The sequence below is a fragment of the Podarcis raffonei genome, chromosome 9, assembly GCF_027172205.1.
Source record: "Podarcis raffonei isolate rPodRaf1 chromosome 9, rPodRaf1.pri, whole genome shotgun sequence".
In the NCBI taxonomy this organism is placed as follows: domain Eukaryota; kingdom Metazoa; phylum Chordata; class Lepidosauria; order Squamata; family Lacertidae; genus Podarcis; species Podarcis raffonei.
The window spans coordinates 80,324,469-80,341,383 of NC_070610.1; the positions used below are offsets into that span (position 1 = coordinate 80,324,469).

The 16,915-nt window shown below is 50.2% G+C and overlaps 2 protein-coding genes across 3 annotated transcripts in view; one reads left to right on the forward strand and one right to left on the reverse strand.

The window, feature by feature from the left end:
* The window catches only part of DCTN1 (dynactin subunit 1), a 67,754-nt gene extending 57,020 nt beyond the window's left edge, over nt 1-10,734 (reverse strand). Inside the window, exon 1 of one of the 2 annotated variants that reach the window (XM_053402241.1) lies at nt 10,609-10,734. The gene's annotated coding sequence lies outside the window, so the exon portion shown is untranslated. Of the gene's footprint in view, nt 1-1,682; nt 1,707-10,608 lie in introns of those variants that run through there. The other variant, XM_053402242.1, reaches the window with a different exon arrangement.
* On the forward strand, nt 5,180-16,659 carry LOC128420638 (uncharacterized). Its single transcript, XM_053402316.1, has 7 exons — nt 5,180-5,203; nt 6,109-6,187; nt 7,898-8,025; nt 10,574-10,989; nt 12,546-12,703; nt 13,216-13,382; nt 14,526-16,659. Exons 1-7 carry the CDS (start codon nt 5,180-5,182, stop codon nt 15,837-15,839), a joined length of 2,286 nt encoding a protein of 761 aa, XP_053258291.1. The 3' UTR covers nt 15,840-16,659.
* Nucleotides 16,660-16,915: the final 256 nt, after the last annotated feature.

A 16,915-nucleotide genomic window follows, 5' to 3' on the forward strand; every position in this document is an offset into this window, starting at 1 on the left:
CACCCTTGGGACTTTGTGTGGGAAATGGGCACACTGGCAATTCCTCTTAATAGCTCAACATCCCACTTGGCCAGGAAGCGCTTCAATAATCTTTTACGACACAAGGTGATATTTTAGAACATCTTGAGCTGATAAAATCAATGTGGTAGTTTCCCCTGCAGTACTTAACATAAGAATGCACCTGAGGTTACTCTGGGAGGCAACCACAATGTCTACAGAAGCTTCCATCCATCATACCTGCCCATAGAGTCTGACAATCGACTCATGTGATTTATTTCCCTCTCCACATGAAATGATTACATAAGCACAACAAAGAAGAACTGTGAGGAGGGCCGGCCCATGCAGGGGCAAGGGGAGGTGATCACCTCGGGCGGCAGGATCCACAGGGGCAGCAGATCCTGAGGTAGATCTTTATCCTCACCACCTTGCTCTGAAGCGGATCTTCACTCAGCTCTCCTTCCCTCACCAATGGGGGGAGCATTTTGGGGTTCACCTCAGGGGCCAAAATGTCTTGGGCTGAAGCTGACGGTGAGGTCAGTGTTGCTTTTATTATTGTTGTTATTATTAATAATAATAATAATAATAAATGGCTCCCAATTCATACTTTCTCTGACACCACATTCCCCATCTCTTTACTCTCAACCCAGTCTTTGTCAAAATCTTGCAAACTCCATCCTTTCATCTACAGTGGACACTCAGGTTGCAAACGTGATCCGTGTGGGATGCACGTTCGCAACCCGCAGCGTTCACAACCCTCATGTGCGCATGCGCAGGTTGCGATTCGGCATTTCTGCACATGCGCAACCGCCGAAATCCGGAAGCAACCCGTTCCAGTACTTCTGGGTTTCGGTGGTCCGTAACCCAAAAAAACCCAACCTGAAGCGTCTGTAACCCGAGGTATGACTGTACTGTACAGTCAATTTATATAAAGTCTTGTCATTAACATTCTGAATGCTACAGAAAGAAGAAAACCCCAAAGCATGCAATGCCATCAGACCTGCTTGCAACCGGAAACCCGCAAAGCACCTAAACGGTCTCCTTTGAATGTCTGCTACCTCCTCCCTCCCTCCATCTTAAAATTCTTACCCGGCGGAGATAGGGATGGCTTGAACGTCAGTCTTTCTCTCCACAGCCGCCCTTCCCCACTTATCATCTATTCTAGCTTGATGAAGAGTTCTGGGGAACACAAAAGCTTGCACACTATTTTGTGACATTGTGATAAACTTTATAAAGGCATTGCCCTGACACATACTACTTATGGGCCAACACAGTACCTTTATGACTCGGCTGCTTAAAAAATCTCTGTTGTTTTGTCCTAGCCAAGAAAGCGCTGCCTTATTTGACCATCTAGCCCAATAGGGTCTCTTCAGATTGGCTGCAGCTCTCTGTGAGGCAGAGAGGGAAAGCCTTCTCCATTACCTGCTGCTCTCTGATACTTTCTTCCGGGGATGTCAAGGACGGAACCTGGGGCCTTAATAATATTAAATTTTATTATTGATACCTTCTGCATGCAAAGCACCTGATCAGTCACTGAGCTGCAGTCCCTCACCCCCACCCAAACATTCACACCTGCCACCAGTAAAACATAAGGGATGTTTTGCAAGCACAAAATGAGGCATGCCAGGGTAAAAAATCTTAATTTCACACATACACTCATGGAGCCTGAACTGGCACTGACTAACCAGGAACGAGACCTTGGGGTTGTAGCTGAGAGCTGATTCAGATTGAATCAACGGTTGTCATTGCCCAGCTTTCCCTTCTTTCCTTTGAACTGATTTGGGGGGGGGGGAAGGTTCTTCTTTCTGCTTTAAACAGACAGGTGAATCTTATCTTCTACAAATAAAACAATTGATTATTTAGAAAAGTTATAAACTGCATAATAAATAACACCCCAAGTAATGCTCAGATAGAATTATTGATAAAACAAAGCTAAAAATCCATAAAGCAATTAAAAAACATAAAATCATAATCATTAGAAACAAAGATAACACTCAATATAACTTTAAAATAAACGTAAACAACTAAATCATGTCTTCGTTTCTGGTTTGCTGAAACAGAAGAGTTTTCAGCAGCAGGCACCTGGAAGCACAAAGGGCACCTGCCTCATGTCCACAGGCAGTGAGTTCCGGAGCGCAAGTGCTGCCACACTGACAAATGCGCAAGCAGACAGTCCTTCGCCTACAGAAAGATTAAACTCACTACCCAACCCTCACAGAGACAAAACAGTTAAGAAATTAAGAAGAGCTGGCTGAGCCCAAAGCCAGGATCCTCTTTCCCACAGATGCCAACCAGATGCCCAGGTGGGAAGCCCACAAGCAGCGCATGAGCTCACCAGCTCTCATGCTCATGTTCCTCAGCAGCTGGTATTCCCTGGCAGGCTGTCCCTGGTCCCCAAGGAAGTACACAATCCTCTGCGACCAGTAGCCACTGATAAACCTGTCCTCCACATTGTTTTGGCATCTGTCCATCTTGCCAGGCAATGGAGGAGTGTGCCTTTGAGAGTGAAGTCAAACTGTTGGCAGGTTGCAGCGCCTGCTGTGGCTATAGGGACCGATACAGGAGAGACATGTTTTGTTGCAGCCGGGGCAGAGAAAAGCAGCCAGTTGTGCTGCTGCAGATGCGCCAGGGCGTTTCTTCTCTCTGGGCTCCTCTCAGCGGCCATTTCTCCTCTGGTCACTGCTGTGGATACAAGACCCGGCTCTCTGTCTCCAAGCCCTGTGATTGTCTACAAGGGATTCCCACACGGCAGGGTTAATGTTGCCAGCCTTCATGTCACATCTGCAGACATCTTTGTAATGCAGAGCTAGTCTTCCAATGATGTCTGATGCCTGGAACCAACTCCCCGTAGATCACGTCCTTGGGGATCCTGCCATCTTCCATTCTGCGGGCATGACCAAGCCAGTGTAGAGGTCGCTGAGGAAGGAATGCGAACATGCTGGGAATGTGTGCTGGGGAGAGCACATCTTTGTTTGAGACCGTCTGCCATGTGAAGCCCAAAATCTTCCTGATGCAGCACACATGGAAGGCATTGAGGCATCGCTCCTGGCAGGTATAAGTTGCCCCTGACTCACTCCCATAAAGCAGTGTGCTCACTGCGCAAGCTGGGTAGACCTTCCCTTGGTATTGTAGTCCATGAATTTCATCCAATCCCCATTAAAGCTGAGCTACACAGTTAAGCATCCAACATCCAAGGGATTCATTGACTGGTGGCATTTACAACCTGCACACAGGAAAGGGATCTGCAGTCTCCAGTTTGGAAGAGGACTTAACTGCTGCCACACTAGGAACTGGAAGAGCAGGGTTCGAATCCCCATACCGCAATGCAGCCCACTGGGTGGAAACAGGGAGCAGAAATAGAATACTAAAGCCTCAGAAGGCCCTTGGGACATATATCAAAAAAGGTTGAAGGTCCAAACGGCTATCAGTCAGCCGCCTCTGAGGCTGGGACATGCAGCTGCACAGAACTGGGATCACAAGGACAGCGATTTGATTTAGGAAAAAAGGCAGCCTTGCACAGGGGCATCTTATGGCCCAGGTGGACCTCAAGCATCCCCTCCGTTCCCTCCTCTGTCATATTCACAGAAGGGCAAGAAGGGAGGAGGTGGGCATTAAGTGGCTCGTATGCTGTTCTCAGTACGTTTCCAAGCACAATTCAAAGCGTTGGTGCTGAACTTTCAAGCCCTAAACAGCCTCGGTCCAGGATACCTGAAGGAGCGTCTCCACCCCCATCGTTCTGCCCGGACACTGAGGTCCAGCTCCGAGGGCCTTCTGGAGGTTCCTTCATTGCGAGAAGCCAAGTTACAGGGAACCAGGCAGAGGGCCTTCTTGGTGGTGGCGCCCGCCCTGTGGAACACCCTTCCCTCAGATGTCAAGGAAATGAACAACTATCTGACTTTTAGAAGACATCTGAAGGCAGCCATGTTTAGGGAAGTTTTTAATGTTTGATGCTGTATTATTTTTAATATTTGGTTGGAAGCCGCCCAGAGTGGCTGGGGAAACCCAGCCAGATGGGTGGGGTATAAATAATAAATTATTATTATTTATCATTATTATTATTATTATTCTCGTCTCTCCTGCTGCAGCTGCCTGGTCCCCCTTGCTCCCTAGCCAGGTGGTGCTGTTACTAAGTAAGACTTCCCTTCCCCACGACTCGACCGTTGAGGAAGGAGCTAACCAGGTATGCATTACTCAAGAGTGGCACCCTACCCAGAATCTTGCAATGGGCTGATGTGGGACTGCCCTTATGTTTGATGGGGAAACTGCAGCTAGCACATGATGTGGCAGCAGGGCTTGGGGCAGAGGCTGCTGCCTGCCTATTCAGGATACCAGTCCTCAGGGAACTGACCTGGCCGTCAATAGGCTACCAGGCCAAATTTAAGGTCTCAGTGCACGGTGCCCTAAATTCTTGAGACAGGATATCCCAGATTCACCTTGTCCCCCCTTTAGCTGCCGGTTCACTGCAGTCATCTTATGGCAGCCCAGTGGCACCTGCATTACGGAAGATGCTGTCCACTCAAGTTAGGCTCCAGCATAGCACACATCTTGTCAGAGGCTGAAAAGAAAAAACAACCCCTGTCTTTTCTAGAAGGATGAATTGACTTGTTGGAACTATCCAGTTTTCCTTTGGGAAAAAATCTCTCTTTTCTCTCTCTTTGTATTTGTTGTATTTTTATTGTTGTTTTATACACTGTAATATTCAGTAATGTCTAGCTGCCTATAAATATTCAAAATAAATAACAACCACTGAAGTGTGAGTTTCCACCAGGTCATCCTCTCTCAAAAGAACTAATGCAGCAACTGAGGACACTGCCACTGAATCCCCAGGAGCAGGGCTCCCGGCTCCTGGTCCAAGCTCCTCACCCAAGGAGAACCGTGATCCACTTGGCACTAGGACCCTGCTGAGTCAAGCTGTGCGCATTTGCGCACTGACAAACTGCACCATTTTACCGTTTCAGCAGCAGCTGGAGCAGCTCTGCCAAGGGAGTGAGGCTGCAGCGCCTTCAGGAGCACAGAAAAGGGGCTATTCAAACAGATGCCCTCGACGCCCGTCCAAATGCCCTCTCATTTCTTTTCTTCTTCTTCTTTTGCAGCTTAAACTGGAGCAACCAAAGCTGCAAATCAATATATCTGGAACACTTCACTGAAGGCGTAACCATAGCAACACACCACGGATCTGAGGATGCTCCTGTCTGGTAACAAGGAGGTTAGTCTATTTCAAGTTCACGATCATATTCATCTGAATGCGTCACCCACCACCCCATCATTCCACAGCCAACCCCTTTCACCTGACTATCAGATAGCAGGGCAGCAGGTGAGACACGTGCCGGGACAGAGGTCAAAAGCTGCTCTATAAGTACTTGATCACACTACTTCTATTCTTCAGAGTTCAAAATCTCTTACTTAAACTGCTGTTCTCTTTGGTATTCTCATGAGATATAGTGGTTCTCTTGTTCGTCGGTATTAGGCCCATATATTGGAATTAAACTTCTGTTTCCTTCCATCATGCTTTGCCTTCTAATGTTTGGCCCAAACAGTTTTCACAAACCAAAGGAAATAATATTTCCCCCCATCTAATTTAACAAGCTGGCTCCATCGCCCTGTAAGCATGAGATGCTCAGGAGCAAATCTCGCAACCATCTCTTCCCAGCAGTCACTGTATATTTCAGAGACGCTCAAGAACCTGATCAAGGTCCCTTCTCTTCCAAGATCCCATTTCCAACAGAAGCCGGAAGGTTATCTATTTATTACATTTCTATCTCACCATTCCCTCAGGGAGTTCAACGTGGCATACATGGTTCTCCCCCCCCCCATTCAATGCCCAAAACAATGCCATGAGGTAGGTTAGCCTGAGAGCCAGTGACTGGTCCAGTGTCGCCCAGGGAGCATCATGGCCGAGTGTGCATTTGAACTCTGGTCTCCCAGGTCCTAGTCCAGCACACTAGCCACTACAGCCCGCTGGCTCTCAGATGCCCCAAGGGGAAGCCCGTTGCAGATCATGGAAGCAACCTCCCCATAGTCGTCAGCAGCAGCAGGCAGAGGGAGGGGAGGAAGATGTGGTCCTCCAGACATGATTCCCTTTAGGGATCATTTTCTCCCCTTTTGGTCCAGATCTCACTGGAGGATCAGGACCAGCAGCAGAACCCAGCCAGCAGCAGCCCATGTTGCTTCCAGAAGGAAGCCGCTCCAAGTGAGCTCTCCCAACCAGCACCTTCAAGCCACCCACATCATGTCAGCTGCTCAGTCGCAGTCATGCCACAAAGGTCCTAAGAGTTCAAAGAAGTCCTCCTAGTCCACTGAAAGAAGCAGGCAGGTCCCAGCAAAGATGCAGCACTCTTGGCCCACACTGCACAATTCCTGCAGGGGCCAGCAAGGAAATAATAATAATAATAAATTTTATTTATATCCTGCCCTCCCCACCCAGGGTGGCTCACATCAAAATATATAATACATTAAAATATAAATTCAGCAATCAACTGAAGTACAGCTTAAAATCGGATTAAAATCAAAATAAACTCAGATGGCTACCCACAAATTATAACTATAGGGTTAGGGACCTTAAGTACTCACCAGGCTCAGCTATTTGTATGAGCCAGCAAGAAGCAATAGAGAGGCCACTTATATGCAGGGTCTTATAAAAGGAGGGGGGTCAGACTGGGCCCCGACCAAAGGCCTTGTGGAACAGCTCTGTCTTGCAGGCCGTGCGGAAAGATGTCAAGTCCCGCAGGGCCCTGGTCTCTTGCAACAGAGCATTCCACCCGACTGGGGCCAGGGCCGAGAAGGCCCTGGCTCTGGTCGAGGCCAGTCTAACCTCCTTGAGGCCCGGGACCTCCAAGATGTTATTGTTGGCAGATCGTAAGGCCATCCACGGGGCATACCAGACAGGGGGTCCTATAGGGAAGAGGGCCCCATGTTGTATAGGGCTTTAAAGGTTAAAACCAGCACCTTAAACCTGCCCCTGTACTCCACCAGGAGCCAGTGCAGTTGGTAAAGCACTGGATGAATGTGATCCCGCAGTGAGGACCCCATAAGGAGCCTTGCCGCGGCATTCTACACCCGCTGGAGTTTCTGGGTCAGCTTCATGGACAGCCCCGCATAAAGCAAATGACAATAATCAAGGGACAGGCAGTAGTTTCTGAGCACCTCCTTTTAGTATTCTGCCTCTATGAGCTACAGGATGTATTTGGCACACGGTTTCTCTGTGTAGAACAACTGGGTGGAGCTGCTGAAGGAAAACTTTAAAGCACACAGGACGGGCTGCCCTCTATCACGTGAAGCAAGTCCGACAATTGCTGACTTGTCGCTGCACCGCAGATGCTAGCAGCCTCCCAGCGAAAGCTCAGTCGCCTGCGTCTTTGTCATGCTAGCTGATTTGCTGCCAAAGAGAAGCCTTTGGCCCAAAAAGCCTGTTCACTGACATCACACCCATTCATCAAGAAAATGAATGTGTATCTGAAGAATGAGTGTATCTGAAGAAGTGTGCATGCACACGAAAGCTCATACCAATAACAAACTTAGTTGGTCTCTAAGGTGCTACTGGAAGGAATTTTTTTTGTTTTGTTTCAATCAAGAAAAAAGTCATCCTTGGTGGAATCTGCCTCTTTCCAACACCCCGTAATTCTTTAGACTCCCCAGTTTTGAATAGAGTTCTTTGAGCAGGGTGTTTGAAGACTATCATGTGCTGACAAAAAATGTGAGGGAAGAGTTTGCTTGACTGTTCAGTTAAAAATTGAGGGCGGGAAACTAGCACTTGGGGAGGGGGCGTGCAACAAAACCTGCCATCCAAACAAATAGAGCAAATGAGCTGAGACGTTGCAGACACGAGTGATAAGTCTTTTAAAAATCAGATTCCCCCCCTCCAGGGATATGCACTGTGTTTCATTATTCTAATTTTGTTCAGCCTGTGTAGATTCTGTCATCACACTGAAGCATGGGAAGAAACACCCAAGTCCAGCCCGCAATGCAAACATCTCCTGTCGGAGCCCAGACTGCTTGAAGATCAACAGGTCCACCGGGAAGGAGGAAATGGTGAGTGAAGCGAAGCCTGCAGCACAAGATTTCCTCCCCACATAGCAAACTCCAGTGGGGCTTGAAAGGAAGAGGCTGCAGTGAAAGGTCTGCAGGAACCTCAGGAAAGAGAGGCAGTGGGAAATGGGTTCCGAATGCAGGCTAGATCCATTGGCTCCAGTGAGTCAGAATGACACCAAGGAGAAAGTCGCCCTCAAGAGCCCTCTGGGAACTGGTCCAATCCTCTCCTAAGGCCAGCCAGATGGGAGGGGTATAAATTATTATTATTATTATTATTATTATTATTATTATTATTATTACCCCCTGCCAGGGCCGTATTTAGGTCTGATGAGGCCTTCAGCTACTGAAGGTAATGGGGCCCTTTATATGTCTAGCTGTCCTTTGTCCACAACAAATTGCTGCTGTTTTTTGTGTTGAATAGATGCTATACGATAATTTATGGACCTAAGAAGTATCTAAAGCCATTTGCACATCACAAAATATGTCTTTTATCAAAGTAATTGTTGAATGAAATATAATTAAGAAGTAGTATATTAATAGTGAAATACATTTTCTTTTCCTTTAATTTTTTTGGGGGGGCCCAAGAGAGTGGGGCCCTAAGCTATAGCTTGTTTAGCTTATACGTAAATCCGGCACTGCAGACCCTGCCTCTTGTGGGAGGGAGTTCCGTAGCTCCACACTGCACTGCATGAAGGAGGACCTTCATCTCCCTGTCCTGAATCTCTTTGTCGGATGCCCTCGAGTTCAAGAGAAGAAAAGCTTTCCCCGCCAGTCCACTTTATCCCTGCTCTGTATCCCTTCATAAATTTCTATTGCCCCCCCCAGCCACCTCCCCCACATTTTCCTTAAACCAAAAGGTCCGTCTTCATGGGGGAAGGCCGCCCCTGCCAAGATGCCTTGATAGCCCTGTTGAGTTGGGGGGGGGGAATTGATTTTTATAAATAATATATTTATTAGGTTTTCCATTTTATAATGTTAAATACATCTTTATGGAACTCTTTCCTCATTTGCTCACGCAAGCTGTCGACTTCCCTCCATCCCGCCTCATGGTTTTTTATCATTCCAATTTTATCTCATAGCATTTGTACCTTTTCCAATTTACGTTGCCCTCCATTTTATCACGTATTTTAAATCAGTGTGGGCCAAACTCGGCCCTCCAGCTGTTTTGGGACCCCTCCAGCCATAAGCGTTCAACAGATAAAAAGCAAATAAAGTACCTGAAGACAGCTTTCAAGCCACATAAAAAGAGCTTTTTGACTTTTTAAAATATTGTTTGCATCTGGAGAAGATACTTAACTACCGAAGCAGGGCCTTTTAATGTGACCAGCATATTATCTCTATTGGCTCCTAAAGTGTCACAGCTACAAAATTACAGCTTCCACGTCATACTTTTTTAAACACCCAAATCTGGCAGAAAGCCATCTAATTCAGATTATAATTCTCTCCTGATTTGTTTTGAAGAGGTGATTTAATTATTGTTTGATTTTAGATCAATGTTTATATTTGATGTTAGCCACCCTGAGACTGGTCTCGGCCAGGATACAAATAAAAGTTTATTATCATTATCATCATTATCATTATTCTTCCTAGCTAACAGGACCAGTGGTCAGGGATGATGGGAGTTGTAGTCCCAAAACATCTGGAGGGCCAAGTTGGACCATCCCTGTTCCAAATAAATGTAAAGAGGTGGTAACTATGGGGGGGGGGGTTGAGCCCAGGTCCCACCCCCCGCTTCCCGGCCAGGATACAAATAAAAGTTTATCATTCTTATTCTTATTTTTGTTATTATCCCCAGCTAACAGAACAGGTGGTCAGGGATGATGGGAGCTGTAGTCCCCAAACATGGGGAGGTCCAAGTTGGACCATCCCTGTTCCAAATAAATGTAAAGAGGTCATAATGGACACTGAGGTCCAGCGCCGAGGGCCTTCTGGCGGTTCCCTCATTGCGAGAAGCAAAGCTACAGGGAACCAGGCAGAGGGCCTTCTCGGTAGTGGCGCCCGCCCTGTGGAACGCCCTCCCAGCAGATGTCATAGCGATAAACAACTACCTGACATTCAGAAGACATCTTAAGGCAGCCCTGTTCAGGGAAGTTTTTAACGTGTGATATTTTACTGTATTTTTGGTTTCTATGGAAGCCGCCCAGAGTGGCTGGGGAGGCCCAGCCAGATGGGCGGGGTATAAATAATATATTATTATTATTATTATTATTATTATTATTGGGGGGGGGGGTTGAGCCCTGGTCCCTTCCCCCTCCACTTCCCGGCCAGGATACAAATAAAAGTTTAATATTACTATTCTTATTATCATTATTCTTCCTAGCTGACAGGACCAGTGGTCGGGGATGATGGGAGTTGTAGTCCCCAAAGGTCAGGAGGGCCGAGTTGGGCCTTCCCTGTTCTACATAAATGTACAGAGGTCATAATTATGGGGGGGGGGTTGAGCCCCGGTGTGCCCCCCCCGGCTTCCCGCCTCCCCGCCAGCTTCCCCAGAGACTCCTTCTTCGCTGCCCCCGCCCCGCGCCCCCCCCTTTTGGGCCTGTCTCCTCAGGACCCCCCCGTCCCCCCCTCCCCCCCCCCACTCACCGGCTCCCTCCTCTCTCCGCCGCGCCGGCCTCCGCCCTGTCAGCAAGGCCCCCGCCCGGGCTGCCCTCTCGCCGCCGCCCGCCCAGCCCCACCGGCGACTCCCACAACTTCCCACGGCAGGCGCCGCGCGGGGCAGCTCTCCGCCCAGAAGGCCCCCTGGGGCCCGCGCAGGCGCATCCGGGCCGGCGAAGCCAAGGGGGCGGGGCCGCGGGGCCTTCCGCCCGGCGAGGGGCGGGGCCTCTCTGTTCCGCGGCCGCGTGGGCGGGAGGAGGAGGAGGAGGAGGAGGGACTCGATCCTTTGGGCTCCCGGGAAGGAGGGCGGCAGGCAGGCGCGGCTCCGGGAGACGGGCGGGTCGGCGGCAGGAGGGATCCAGCGCCAGGGTAAGGGCTCCGTCCGGGACCAGCCTCGCCTCCCTCGGATCGGGACCAGCTCTCTTGCACAGCTGTCAACGTTTCCCTTTTTTTAAGGGAAATTCCCGTAGTCCCTTATTCCAGTATTCCTTTATTATTATTATTATTATTATTATTATTATTATTATTATTATTCCGAATAGGATTCCTCGTGAGAAAAGGGAAACGTTGACAGCTCTGCTCTCTTGGTCCCGATCGGCGCCCCCTTCCCCGCCCCGCCCGGGACAAGCCCCCCAGGATCCCCCTTCTGCCCCAAAGCTTCCGCTTTCTCCCCCTCCCCGGGAATCCTGTCATTGTAATTGATCAGTGCAAACTCTTTACGATTTGCGGGTGTTTAATTTTACTGTTTACTCCTGGATTCCAATGGACTGTTCAATGCTGCTTCGTTGGATATGTGTTGGAAGCCACCCAGAGTGGCTGGGCTGGGTGAGGTATAAAGACAGTGGTACCTCGAGTGACAGGCGCCTCAGGTTACAGACGCTTCAGGTTACAGAAGCGTACCTCGGGTTAAGAACTTTGCTTCAGAAGGAGAACAGAAATTGCGGTGCAGCGGCAGCCGGAGGCCCCATTAGCTAAAGTGGTGCTTCAGGTTAAGAACAGTTTCAGGTTAAGAACGGACCTCCGGAACTAATTAAGTACTTAACCCGAGGTACCACTGTAAATAAAATGATGATGATGACCCTGGGAGGTGGGGGGTCTGCCTGGCAGCTTTGCCCACCCCCGGGGGGAGAGAGGAGAGTCCGTCCCGTCACCTCTGGGCCGCTCTCCTTCCCAGGCCAAACCAGAGATTTGGATGCCGCCTCGTTCCGGGTTGGGCCAATGATTCATAAAGGAGGAACTCATTCATGAAATCCCCCGCACACACACACATGCACTCACAGCTGTTGGAAGGCGGCCCAGAGCTGGAGAGAAATGAAAGTGCTCCTGTGCAAAAGTTTAAAAGGCGCAAGGAGATAGGATAGTAAATGTATTAAGATGGAATAACAAATAAAGCGAATAATGCAACAATAACAAAAATAATAGCAGGTACAGGGGTGGAGGGAAGTACTGGGCTGTGGGGGAGGGAGGTGAAGGGATTAATTGAAATTGTTAAAGGTTGGTATAGGATTTAAGAGATTTAAATTTTTATAAAGATTCTATAAGGAAATCAGAAAGCAGCAAGAAATATCAAGTAAAGGTATCAGAGAGGAGGTCAGTGTAAAGGAAAACATGAGACTTATGGTTTTACATATGATTTAATTTTGGAGTTGTCTGTTTATTTTGGAGTTGTTTGTTGTAAAGAATGTATATTGTGTGAATAAAATAATAAAGGATTTGGGAAAAAGAAAGTGCCCCCGTGGACGAGGAGGGCGCAAGTGACGTCACACTGGCACGATGTCACACCGTGACCTCACCCCCCACCCGTGGGGCCTGTCATTCTGCCAAGGGAGCAGCTCCACCCTGACTGGGAGCAGGGGAGGGGAGGAACTGCCCGCCTGCCCGCCTCTCCCTTGCCAACGCCTCTCTGCCTCCTTCTTTTCTTCCAGGAGCTCCATGCCCAGGCGGAAAGAGGTGCAGGCGCTGCAGAGGCTCTGCCTGGAGAATGTGGCCGGGAACATGAGCTGCCTCTGGCTCAAGGATTACGCCGACAAATACCTGGACGAATACCACTTCCGCTACATCATGGGGCCCTTCAGTGAGCTGGGTGAGTGGCTGGGGAAGGGGGCAGCGCCCAGGAGCCCCCAGCGGGCAGCAGCAGCACCGCTGCCTCCCATATTGGCAGCCAACAGTCCTCCAAGCAGCTGCCCAGAGTGGCTGGGGAAACCCAGCCAGGTGGGCGGGCTATAAGTAATAAATTACAGTCATACCTCAGGTTACCGACGCTTCAGGTTGCGTTTTTTTGGGTTGCGGACCTTCCAAAACTGGAAGCACCGGAACGGTTTACTTCCAGGTTTGGGTGGTCGTGCATGCACAGAAGCGCTAAATCGCACTTTGCGCATGCGCAGAAGCCCCGAATCGCAACCCATGCGTGCGCAGACGTGCTGCTGCAAGTTGCGAATGCTGTGAGTTGCGAACGTGCATCCCGCATGGATCACGTTCGCAACCCGAGCGTCCACTGTATTGTTGTCGTTGTGAGCACACAGTGGGGTGAGGGATAAGCGCACTCCAGATCCTTGGCAGATTAACATCCTGGGTCTCCCCCCCCTCCCTTCCCAGCTGGCTCTGTCGTCCAGGAGCTGCTCCAGCTGATGGGGCAGAGCGGGCGCCTGACCCGCCCCATGCTGCACCTGCTCCTGGTGCCGCACCTGACGCAGCTGAGCCTCAGCACCTGCCCAAAGCTGGTCACCAAGGCCATCACGGACATCATCACCGTGCGCTGCAAGGTAAGGGGGGCGCAGGGGGCGCTGTGCCAGGACAGAGATCCCTCGGGGAGGCACGTCTTCTGAGATGCTGCTTCCTCTCCCTGGCCTCCTGCCATGTGGCTTCGCTCAGGCGCTTGATGCGCTCGGATCGGGGCCATGGGATGCCCTCCCATGCGATGTCAAGGAGGCAGAGGACTTTTAGGAGACATCTGAAGGCAGCCCTGTATAGGGAAGCTTTTAATGTTGGATAATTTATTATGTTTTTACTCTGTTGGCAGCTGCCCAGAGTGGCTGGGTAGTAGTAATAATAATAATAATAATAATAATAATAATAATAATAATAATACCACCATATTGGCCTGAATATAAGCCTCACTTTTTTCCAAATTCCAACCATGAAAAGTTAGTGCAGCTTAAATTTGCGACCTTACAAAAACAGGCTTTCACAATATCGCTGCTGAAACAGACATACGGTAAAACAAAACGGGTGTGAGTTCCTGCAGAATTTTAATGGAGTGGCTTATATTCGGGTATTGTCTTTTCTTCTTTTCCACTCTTGAACTTTAAAGGTGCAGGTTATATTCGGGTGTGGCATATATTCAGACCAACACAGTAGTAACAATAAATTTGCTCTGCTGGCAGCATGGCCACGTAATTATGGTGTCCCAGGATCCTTTAAAAAAAAATTATGCTTTTCAGGTTTATACATTTCACTAAATTTACAATCATTTTAGCATTTTAAAATTTTACTTCCTTCCCCCTCTTTCTGCAGTTCCTTAACTTTATTTTTAATATTTTCTGCATATCTAAATTAACTTAATTTGTTCATCTACTTTATGTATATACTCTTATCAAACTGCAGGTTGTTACAATAATCCTGCCAATATTCTTATCTGTAAATGTTCAATAAACCATTTCCATTCTTTTGTAAAAAGTTTGTTGATTTCTTATTCTTCTGGTAAGTTTTGCCATTTCTGCATATCCCATAAGTTTTTGTATCCATTCTTCCTTTGCTGGGACTTCTGCTTCTTTCCAGTTTGGGGCGAGTAACATTCAGGAATAAGTTTCTATATGGTTTTGGTAGTTCTGCCCCTATAATTCCTGGCGTCCCAGGACCCTTTGCCCTCTGTCCTACTCTCATTCTCGCTCCTTTTCCCGAGGCAGAACCTGTCCTCCCTGGATCTCCGCGGCTGCAGCCGGATCCCCGCCGATTCCCTGGTTGACCTGGCGGAAATCCTTTCCGGCCTCACGAAGCTGAACCTCTCAGGGACGCAGTGCAACACAGCCGTCCTCTCGGCTGTGGGCTCCTCCTGCCAGCGGCTGCGCGAACTGGACATCTCTGCCTGCACCCGGCTGTCCGGGGCCTCCCTCCTGCACCTGGCCTATGACCCCATCGCGGGCGCCTTCTGCTGTCCGGCCTTGCAGGTGCTGGCAGCGTCTGACCTTGAACCCGGCGCCTCCGGCCAGGACCTCCTCTGGGCCCTGGTGTTCCTGCTGCTGGCACTGCCCAGCCTGAAGTCCCTGGCCAGCAGCCTCGTCCCGGACGCCGTGTGCTTGGTCCACCACCAGGAGTTTGGCGGGGCCCAGATCCCCCCGGAGTTTCCCTCCCTGGAGGAGCTGGCGCGGCGGCACAGGGCACCCTCCTTCACAGGCGAGGGGAGTGCCAAGCTCACGCTGCGCCTCCGGGAGATGCTGGAGGTGAGCGAGGACTCCTTGCCTGCCATCTGTGCTGCGTGCCCCCACGTGGCGAGGGCCACAGTGATCCTCGAAGACGGCCCTGGCAAGGGCCAAAGCCCCCTGCTGTCCTGGCACGGCCTTGCCCACCTGACGCTGAGCTGCCAGGGGAGCAGGCACCTGGGGGAGCTGCTGCCCCTGGCCGCCGCCCAGGGCAGCCAGCTCCAGACCCTCTCGCTGGGGGGCTTCTCCCTCGAAGACCCTCTCTGCTTCCCCACCCTTCTGAGCCGCTGCCCGAACCTCCGGGAGCTCAGCGCCTCCTTCTGCGCCCCGCAGCTGCCCGGCTGGCACTGGGAACCGCTTGCAAATGGCGACGGAGGCTTGGACGTCGGCCTCCTTCCCCTCGACAAATTCCCTCGACTCCGTGCCTTTCGGCTCATCTTTGCCGCGTCCGACGCTCCTCTGCCTTCTCCCCACTCCACGGTGCTGAGCGCCACCCTCCTGTCTCTGCTTAGGAATTCCCTGTGCCTGGAAACCCTGGAGCTGATCCACGTGCCTTTCCCCTTGGACGGGCTGTTTCAGAAGGCACTGGAGACCCCTGGCACCCCCCTGGCACACCTGCGCAAGGTCTCCCTGGCCCACAGCCAGGTGTCTGCCCAAACCGCCCACCTGCTGCTGTCTTCGGAGAATCAGCTCGGACACCTGGACTTGCAAGGCTGCCCAGACGTTACCCGGGGAGACCATGACCAGCTGCTCAGGAGGGTCCGCCGTGAATGCCTGGACCTGCTCGTCCTGTGGAGGTGAAAGTCTCTGCCCCGTTCAGCCTGCAATGGGGTGCCCCCTTGCACCGAGGCTCAGAGCGCAAAGTGAGTGTTACGTTTGCAGAATACAAGCGCCATCTTTGTGCCCAGCAAACACCAGCAGAGCCGGGGGGGGGGGACAAGGTCCCTTGCAAGGGGTCAGCTGAGATGAAGTGAAGGCCAGAGTGAGGCCTCGGTGCTTGCAGGAAACAACATTGCACTTGGCAAGAGGCTGTGGAGAGCAGGGCAGCCAAAGATGCCAGAAGACTCATGGAATTATAGGGTTGGAATTTACCCCCAAGTAGGCTTTACCCCCAAGGGACGCGGGTGGCGCTGTGGGTTAAACCACAGAGCCTAGGACTTGCCGATCAGAAGGTCGGTGGTTCGAATCCCCGCGACGGGGTGAGCTCCTGTTGTTCAGTCCCAGCTCCTGTCCACCTAGCAGTTCGAAAGCACCTCAAAGTGCAAGTAGATAAATAGGTACCGCTCTGGCGGGAAGGTAAACGGTGTTTCCGTGCGCTGCTCTGGTTCACCAGAAGCGGCTTAGTCCTGCTGGCCACATGACCCAGAAGCTGTACGCCGGCTCCCTCAGCCAGTAAAGCGAGATGAGCGCCCCAACCCCAGAGTCAGCCACGACTGGACCTAATGGTCAGGGGTCCCTTTACCTTTACCTTAGACTTGCCAAGATGTATAAGACTGAATCAGATAAATGCTGGAAATACAAAGAGGCGAACGTTCTTTCACACATGGTGGACTTGTTCAAGGGTAAAAGAGTATTGGGAAATGATCCATAATGAATTGAAAAAAATGTTTAAAAGTACTTTTGCCAAAAAAACGGAGTCCTTCCTGTTGGAGATAATTCAGACTGACATTCCCAGGGGTCAAAAAAGGTTATTTATGTATGCCACTACTGCAGCCCGTGTTTCGCTAGCCCAAAAATGGAAAACGAGCCAGGTCCCAACCAAAGAACAATGGCAGCTGAAGTTGACAGATTATGCACAACTTGCAGACTTAACATAATAAGAGACCAAGAAGAACATACAAAGTTTGGGAAACGTTTATCAAATAATGATTGTGTCC

Excerpts from the sequence above, each read along its gene's own strand:
- LOC128420638 (XM_053402316.1), top strand. The coding sequence starts at position 5,180 with ATGCTCCTGTCTGGTAACAAGGAG. Across the intron at positions 5,204-6,108 it reads TCCTGTCTGGTAACAAGGAG|ATCTCACTGGAGGATCAGGA; the intron begins GTTAGTCTATTT and ends CTTTTGGTCCAG. Across the intron at positions 6,188-7,897 it reads CCAGAAGGAAGCCGCTCCAA|CCTGTGTAGATTCTGTCATC; the intron begins GTGAGCTCTCCC and ends AATTTTGTTCAG.